The sequence below is a fragment of the Mustelus asterias genome, unplaced genomic scaffold, assembly GCF_964213995.1.
Source record: "Mustelus asterias unplaced genomic scaffold, sMusAst1.hap1.1 HAP1_SCAFFOLD_1866, whole genome shotgun sequence".
Classification (NCBI taxonomy): domain Eukaryota; kingdom Metazoa; phylum Chordata; class Chondrichthyes; order Carcharhiniformes; family Triakidae; genus Mustelus; species Mustelus asterias.
Genome location: NW_027591811.1, coordinates 60,001 through 69,050, shown reverse-complemented (window position 1 = coordinate 69,050; position 9,050 = coordinate 60,001). Strand labels below are relative to the sequence as shown.

Below are 9,050 nucleotides of genomic sequence, written 5' to 3'. Positions count from 1 at the left end.
CGGTTATCAAGGCATTCCGTGATCTCTTTACCCTGTTCGGGTACCCCGGCTACATCCATAGCGACAGGGGCTCGTCGTTCATGAGTGATGACTTGAGGCAATTCCTGCTCTCATACGGGATTGCCTCGAGTAGGACCACGAGCTACAACCCTAGGGGTAACGGACAGGTGGAACGTGAGAATGCTACAGTCTGGAAGGCTGTCTTACTGGCGTTGAAGTCAAAAAGTCTTCCAGTCTCCCGTTGGCAAGTGGTGCTCCCTGATGCGCTCCATTCTATTCGCTCCCTCCTGTGTACGGCAACCAATGCTACTCCCCATGAGAGGATGTTTTCATTCCCTCGGAAGTCTTCCTCGGGGACCTCATTACCATCTTGGTTGACGTACTCAGGACCCGTCCTCCTGCGGCGACATGCAAGGGCCCGCAAGTCCGACCCGTTGGTCGAACAGGTCCATCTCCTCCATGCCAACCCTCAGTATGCCTATGTGGCATACCCTGACGGGCGAGAGGACACGGTCTCGATCCGAGACCTGGCGCCAGCAGGGGACGTAGCAACCCCTGTCGCTCCCATACTCCCTGTTACAAACCCCTTAACTCTTGTTTCTCCCCCGGACACGGCGTGGGCAGCATCGGGACCATTGCTTAACCCTTTTACTCCTTGCCTGAGTCCAGAGGATGGTCGCCACTGCAGGGCGTGTCAGGACCCCATGGACTACTGTCACCTCAGGGTCAACCGGCCTGTGAGTCCGTGGAAGAACAGCTGGACGCCGCCTTGGGGAGAACGCCACCGCAAGTGCCTACTCCGGTGTCACCGCCGGTATTGAGGAGGTCACAACGACGGTACGGTCCCCCTGACCGTCTGAACTTATAGACTGCTGACACTTTATTCTGTTTTTTTGAACCCCGCTGGCCTTTGTTCTCAAAGGAGGGGTGAATGTGGTGAACCATCATTGGTTCCCACTGGATAGTACTGAGCCAGGGTCTGGCCAGTACTACAAGGATGTACATATGTTATTGTTGGGTTGTGCTACTTGTTGCTGTTGGGGTTAGGGTGGGGTTGTTACACCTTTGTACTGTAGTGTTGTGGTACATCCCAGTCGGGCTCCGCCTTCTGGGAGAGGTATAAAGGTCCCTGCTCTGGCTGGGACCCCTTCAGTCTGGAATCGTGTATATAATTACTGGCTGCTTCATTACAGTAAATAAAAGCCTTTATTTCCCGAGCATCAGGCCTCGTGTTTGATAACGCGCATCACACTCCCTGTTTCTCTCTGTCTCTCTCTCTCACAGCCATTTCTGAAGCTCTCGACAAGGTGACGAATGAATTTAAGTTCAACATTTCAATCCAACATCATTTCCACATCTACGCCAACCAATCCAGCAGCCTGTCCCATGTGGCACTGGACATCATGGAGGAGATTAGACAGCGAGTCGGGGGAGTCTATGAGGGAATAGGTCTCCTGGGCTACACCTCAACACTGATGATGCTTTACCTGTACATCCAGTGAGTCCGCTGCACTCTGTATCTAACCCCGTGCTGTACCTGTCCTGGGAGTGTTTGATGGGGACAGTGTAGAGGGAGCTTTACTCTGTATCTAACCCCGTGCTGATCCTGTCCTGGGAGTGTTTGATGGGGACAGTGTAGAGGGAGCTTTACTCTGTATCTAACGCCGTGCTGTACCTGTCCTGGGAGTGTTTGATGGGGGACAGTGTAGAGGGAGCTTTACTCTGTATCTAACCCCGTGCTGTACCTGTCCTGGGAGTGTTTGATGGGGGACAGTGGAGAGGGAGCTTTACTCTGTATCTAACCTCATGCTGTACCTGTCCTGGGAGTGTTTGATGGGGGACAGTGGAGAGGGAGCTTTACTCTGTATCTAACCCTGTGCTGTACCTGTCCTGGGAGTGTTTGATGGGGGACAGTGTAGAGGGAGCTTTACTCTGTATCTAACCCCGTGCTGTACCTGTCCTGGGAGTGTTTGATGGGGGACAGTGGAGAGGGAGCTTTACGCTGTATCTAACCCTGTGCTGTACCTGTCCTGGGAGTGTTTGATGGGGACAGTGAAGAGGGAGCTTTACTCTGTATCTAACCTCGTGCTGTACCTGTCCTGGGAGTGTTTGATGGGGGACAGTGTAGAGGGAGCTTTACTCTGTATCTAACCCTGTGCTGGACCTGTCCTGGGAGTGTTTGATGGGTGACAGTGTAGAGGGAGCTTTACTCTGTATCTAACCCCGTGCTGTACCTGTCCTGGGAGTGTTTGATGGGGACAGTGGCGAGGGAGCTTGACTCTGTATCTAACCCCGTGCTGTACCTGTCCTGGGAGTGTTTGATGGGGGACAGTGTAGAGGGAGCTTTACTCTGTATCTAACCCTGTGCTGTACCTGTCCTGGGAGTGTTTGATGGGGGACAGTGTAGAGGGAGCTTTACTCTGTATCTAAGCCCGTGCTGTACCTGTCCTGGGAGTGTTTGATGGGGGACAGTGGAGAGGGAGCTTTACTCTGTATCTAACCCTGTGCTGTACCTGTCCTGGGAGTGTTTGATGGGGACAGTGAAGAGGGAGCTTTACTCTGTATCTAACCTCGTGCTGTACCTGTCCTGGGAGTGTTTGATGGGGGACAGTGTAGAGGGAGCTTTACTCTGTATCTAACCCTGTGCTGTACCTGTCCTGGGAGTGTTTGATGGGGGACAGTGTAGAGGGAGCTTTACTCTGTATCTAACCCTGTGCTGTACCTGTCCTGGGAGTGTTTGATGGGGGACAGTGTAGAGGGAGCTTTACTCTGTATCTAACCCCGTGCTGTACCTGTCCTGGGAGTGTTTGATGGTGGACAGTGTAGAGGGAGCATTACTCTGTATCTAACCCCGTGCTGTACCTGTCCTGGGAGTGTTTGATGGGGGACAGTGTAGAGGGAGCTTTACTCTGTATCTAACCCCGTGCTGTACCTGTCCTGGGAGTGGTGGATGGGGGGACAGTGTAGTGGGAGCTTTACTCTGTATCTAACCCCGTGCTGTACCTGTCCTGGGGGTGTTTGATGGGGGACAGTGTAGAGGGAGCTTTACTCTGTATCTAACCCCGTGCTGTACCTGTCCTGGGGGTGTTTGATGGGGGACAGTGTAGAGGGAGCTTTACTCTGTATCTAACCCCGTGCTGTACCTGTCCTGGGAGTGTTTGATGGGGGGACAGTGTAGAGGGAGCTTTACTCTGTATCTAACCCCGTGCTGTACCTGTCCTGGGAGTGTTTGATGGGGACAGTGTAGAGGGAGCTTTACTCTGTATCTAACCCCGTGCTGTACCTGTCCTGGGAGTGTTTGATGGGGACAGTGTAGAGGGAGCTTTACTCTGTATCTAACCCCGTGCTGTACCTGTCCTGGGAGTGTTTGATGGGGACAGTGTAGAGGGAGCTTTACTCTGTATCTAACCCCGTGCTGTACCTGTCCTGGGAGTGTTTGATGGGGGACAGTGTAGAGGGAGCTTTACTCTGTATCTAAGCCCGTGCTGTTCCTGTCCTGGGAGTGTTTGATGGGGGACAGTGAAGAGGGGGTTTTACTCTGTATCTAACCCCGTGCTGTACCTGTCCTGGGAGTGTTTGATGGGGACAGTGTCGAGGGAGCGTTAGTCTGTATCTAACCCCGTGCTGTACCTGTCCTGGGAGTGTTTGATGGGGACAGTGTAGAGGGAGCTTTACTCTGTATCTAACCCCGTGCTGTACCTGTCCTGGGGAGTGTTTGATGGGGACAGCGTAGAGGGAGCTTTACTCTGTATCTAAACCCGTGCTGTACCTGTCCTGGAGTGTTTGATGGGGGACAGTGTAGAGGGAGCTTTACTCTGTATCTAACCCCGTGTTGTACCCTGTCCTGGGAGTGTTTGATGGGGACAGTGTAGAGGGAGCTTTACTCTGTATCTAACCCCGTGCTGTACCTGTCCTGGGAGTGTTTGATGGGGGACAGTGTAGAGGGAGCTTTACTCTGTATCTAACCTCATGCTGTACCTGTCCTGGGAGTGTTTGATGGGGGACAGTGGAGAGGGAGCTTTACTCTGTATCTAACCCTGTGCTGTACCTGTCCTGGGAGTGTTTGATGGGGGACAGTGTAGAGGGAGCTTTACTCTGTATCTAACCCCGTGCTGTACCTGTCCTGGGAGTGTTTGATGGGGGACAGTGGAGAGGGAGCTTTACTCTGTATCTAACCCTGTGCTGTACCTGTCCTGGGAGTGTTTGATGGGGACAGTGAAGAGGGAGCTTTACTCTGTATCTAACCCCGTGCTGTACCTGTCCTGGGGGTGTTTGATGGGGGACAGTGTAGAGGGAGCTTTACTCTGTATCTAACCCCGTGCTGTACCTGTCCTGGGAGTGTTTGATGGGGGACAGTGTAGAGGGAGCTTTACTCTGTATCTAACCCCGTGCTGTACCTGTCCTGGGAGTGTTTGATGGGGGACAGTGTAGAGGGAGCTTTACTCTGTGTCTAACCCCGTGCTGTACCTGTCCTGGGAGTTTTTGATGGGGGGCAGTGTCGAGGGAGCTTTACTCTGTATCTAACCCTGTGCTGTACCTGTCCTGGGAGTGTTTGATGGGGACTGTGTCGAGGGAGCTTTACTCTGTATCTAACCCCGTGCTGTACCTGTCCTGGGAGTGTTTGATGGGGGACAGTATAGAGGGAGCTTTAGTCTGTATCTAACCCCGTGCTGGACCTGTCCTGGGAGTGTTTGATGGGGGACAGTGTAGAGGGAGCTTACTCTGTATCTAACCCTGTGCTGTACCTGTCCTGGGAGTGTTTGATGGGGGACAGTGTAGAGGGAGCTTTACTCTGTATCTAACCCCGTGCTGTACCTGTCCTGGGAGTGTTTGATGGGGGACAGTGTAGAGGGAGCTTTACTCTGTATCTAACCCTATGCTGTACCTGTCCTGGGAGTGTTTGATGGGGGACAGTGTAGAGGGAGCTTTACTCTGTATCTAACCCCGTGCTGTACCTGTCCTGGGAGTGTTTGATGGGGGACAGTGTAGAGGGAGCTTTACTCTGTGTCTAACCCCGTGCTGTACCTGTCCTGGGAGTGTTTGATGGGGGGCAGTGTAGAGGGAGCTTTACTCTGTATCTAACCCCGTGCTGTACCTGTCCTGGGAGTGTTTGATGGGGACAGTGTCGAGGGAGCTTAACTCTGTATCTAACCCCGTGCTGTACCTGTCCTGGGAGTGTTTGATGGGGGACAGTGTAGAGGGAGCTTTACTCTGTATCTAACCCTGTGCTGTACCTGTCCTGGGAGTGTTTGATGGGGGACAGTGTAGAGGGAGCTTTACTCTGTATCTAACCCCGTGCTGTACCTGTCCTGGGAGTGTTTTATGGGGGACAGTGGAGAGGGAGCTTTACTCTGTATCTAACCCCGTGCTGTACCTGTCCTGGGAGTGTTTGATGGGGGACAGTGTAGAGGGAGCTTTACTCTGTATCTAACCCCGTGCTGTACCTGTCCTGGGAGTGTTTGATGGGGGACAGTGTAGAGGGAGCTTAACTCTGTATCTAACCCCGTGCTGTACCTGTCCTGGGAGTGGTGGATGGGGGGACAGTGTAGTGGGAGCTTTACTCTGTATCTAACCCCGTGCTGTACCTGTCCTGGGAGTGTTTGATGGGGACAGTGTAGAGGGAGCTTTACTCTGTATCTAACCCCGTGCTGTACCTGTCCTGGGGGTGTTTGATGGGGGACAGTGTAGAGGGATCTTTACTCTGTATCTAACCCCGTGCTGTACCTGTCCTGGGAGTGTTTGATGGGGGACAGTGTAGAGGGAGCTTTACTCTATATCTAACCCCGTGCTGTACCTGTCCTGGGAGTGTTTGATGGGGGACAGTGTAGAGGGAGCTTTACTCTGTATCTAACCCCGTGCTGTACCTGTCCTGGGAGTGTTTGATGGGGACAGTGTAGAGGGAGCTTTACTCTGTATCTAACCCCGTGCTGTACCTGTCCTGGAGTGTTTGATGGGGGACAGTGTAGAGGGAGCTTTACTCTGTATCTAACCCCGTGCTGTACCTGTCCTGGGAGTGTTTGATGGGGGACAGTGTAGAGGGAGCTTTACTCTGTATCTAACCCCGTGCTGTACCTGTCCTGGGAGTGTTTGATGGGGGACAGTGTAGAGGGAGCTTTACTCTGTATCTAACCCCGTGCTGTACCTGTCCTGAGAGTGTTTGATGGGGACAGTGTAGAGGGAGCTTTACTCTGTATCTAACCCCGTGCTGTACCTGTCCTGGGAGTGTTTGATGGGGGACAGTGTAGAGGGAGCTTTACTCTCTAACCTGGCTGATGTCACTCCTCTCAGGGCGCTCCTGTACCGGAAAGAATACCTATTTCGAGATGATTACGACAATTGTTACATCACCAACCAGTTCTTGGAGATTGACATCATGCGAGCAAAGACTGGGAAGAGCACCATTTTGCCGTTGAGGTTCTCGGAAGCTTGCAAGTACATCAGGCCTTGTGAGTTGAGTTTTGTGTCCACCCGACCATCGTCAGATAAACCAATGGTTCCCACTGTGAGTCACACCCGCAAAGTGTAATGAGGGATTCACAGATTCCAATCTGCCAACTCCCACAAATATTCCTATTGGTGTTCGACTCTATTCTTAACCCCACACACACACACTCCCTTCCCGTATCTGTGTCCGGAGTCTCCACATTCTGCCCCCCGCCTCCGTGCCTGCCTGGGTTTCCACCGGGTGCTCTGGTTTCCACCCAAAGATGTGTGGATTGGCCGTGCTAAATTGCCCCTTAGTGTCAAAAGATGTGCGGGTTAGGTGGATTGGCCATGCTAAATTGTCCCTTAGTGTCCAAAGATGTGCAGGTTAGGTGGATTGGCCATGCTAAATTGTCCCTTAGTGTCCAAAGATGTGCAGGTTAGGTGGATTGGCCATGCTAAATTGTCCCTTAGTGTCCAAAGATGTGCAGGTTAGGTGGATTGGCCATGCTAAATTGTCCCTTAGTGTCCAAAGATGTGCAGGTTAGGTGGATTGGCCATGCTAAATTGTCCCTTAGTGTCAAAGATGTGCAGGTTAGGGGGATTGGCCATGCTAAATTGCCCCTCAGTGTCAAAAGATGTGCAGGTTAGGTGGATTGGCCATGCTAAATTGTCCCTTAGTGTCCAAAGATGTGCAGGTTAGGTGGATTGGCCATGCTAAATTGTCCCTTAGTGTCAAAGATGTGCAGGTTAGGTGGATTGGCCGTGCTAAATTGCCCCTTAGCGTCCAAAGATGTGCGGGTTAGGTGGATTGGCCATGCTAAATTGCCCCTCAGTGTCAAAAGATGTGCGGGTTAGGTGGATTGGCCATGCTAAATTGCCCCTCAGTGTCCAAAGATGTGCGGGTTAGGTGGATTGGCCATGCTAAATTGCCCCTCAGTGTCAAAAGATGTGCAGGTTAGGTGGATTGGCCATGCTAAATTGTCCCTTAGTGTCAAAGATGTGCAGGTTAGGTGGATTGGCCGTGCTAAATTGCCCCTTAGCGTCCAAAGATGTGCGGGTTAGGTGGATTGGCCATGCTAAATTGCCCCTCAATGTCAAAAGATGTGCGGGTTAGGTGGATTGGCCATGCTAAATTGCCCCTCAGTGTCCAAAGATGTGCAGGTTAGGTGGATTGGCCATGCTAAATTGCCCCTCAGTGTCCAAAGATGTGCGGGTTAGGTGGATTGGCCATGCTAAATTGCCCCTTAGCGTCCAAAGATGTGCGGGTTAGGTGGATTGGCCATGCTAAATTGCCCCTCAGTGTCCAAAGATGTGCAGGTTAGGTGGATTGGCCATGCTAAATTGCCCCTTAGTGTCCAAAGATGTGCAGGTTAGGTGGATTGACCATGCTAAATTGCCCTTTAGTGTCCAAAGATGTGCAGATTAGGTGGATTGGCCATGCTAAATTGTCCCTTAGTGTCCAAAGATGTGCAGGTTAGGTGGATTGGCCATGCTAAATTGCCCCTTAGTGTCCAAAGATGTGCAGGTTAGGTGGATCGGCCATGCTAAATTGCCCCTTAGTGTCCAAAGATGTGCAGGTTAGGTGGATTGGCCATGCTAAATTGCCCCTTAGCGTCCAAAGATGTGCAGGTTGGCAGGATAAAAACATGGGATCACGGGGAATGGGCCTGGGTAAGATGCTCTGTCGGAGAGTCGGTGCAGACCTGATGGGCTGAATGGCCTCCTCCTGCACCGTGGGGATTCTGTGGTGCTCGGAATCCCTTCGTTCCCCCTCGCGACTCTGCATTGTGTCAAACAGCGCTCGGAACGCAGGGATGTGTAAAGAATATAATTGCTCGCACTTCTCTCTCTGTCGCAAGGGTCTTACTATATGACTGTCTCTGAGAAACGAAAGTACATTATTGGATTCACCACGGTTTTGCGACAGTCTCTCTCGGTGGTGATCATTATTCTCCTGGATTACACCGTCTTCTGGGTACTCGACATGGTTAGTTACCACCTGCAAGTGGAGGTTGTCGCACGATGTGAGTTCGATCCCCGCGTACTCCTTAACACAAGGTTCGCGGGTCCCACATTCTCCCCCACTCCCCCCGTGGGAGCGAGTCCCACATTCTCCCCCACTCCCCCCGTGGGAGCGAGTCCCACATTCTCCCCCACTCCCCCCGTGGGAGCGAGTCCCACATTCTCCCCCACTCCCCCCGTGGGAGCGAGTCCCACATTCTCCCCCACTCCCCCCGTGGGAGCGAGTCCCACATTCTCCCCACTCCCCCCGTGGGAGCGAGTCCCACATTCTCCCCCACTCCCCCCGTGGGAGCGAGTCCCACATTCTCCCCCCACTCCCCCCGTGGGAGCGAGTCCCACATTCTCCCCCCACTCCCCCCCGTGGGAGCGAGTTCCACATTCTCCCCCCACTCCCCCCACTCCCCCCCGTGGGAGCGAGTCCCACATTCCCCCCCCACTCCCCCCACTCCCCCCCGTGGGAGCGAGTTCCACATTCTCCCCCACTCCCCCCCGTGGGAGCGAGTCCCACATTCTCCCCCCGTGGGAGCGAGTCCCACATTCTCCCCCCGTGGGAGTGAGTCCCACATTCTCCCCTCACTCCCCCCGTGGGAGCGAGTCACACA

General features: G+C 53.1%; 1 protein-coding gene across 1 annotated transcript in view; it reads left to right on the top strand.

The window, feature by feature from the left end:
- Nucleotides 1–1,284: 1,284 nt before the first annotated feature.
- The window catches only part of dcst2 (DC-STAMP domain containing 2), a gene marked incomplete at its 5' end in the record, with an annotated part of 29,515 nt that continues 21,749 nt past the window's right edge, over nucleotides 1,285–9,050 (top strand). Inside the window, 3 exons of the mRNA XM_078206897.1 lie at nucleotides 1,285–1,498; nucleotides 6,289–6,446; nucleotides 8,286–8,450. Of these exons, the coding sequence (XP_078063023.1) occupies nucleotides 1,285–1,498; nucleotides 6,289–6,446; nucleotides 8,286–8,450 (537 nt within the window). The remainder of the gene's footprint in view (nucleotides 1,499–6,288; nucleotides 6,447–8,285; nucleotides 8,451–9,050) is intronic.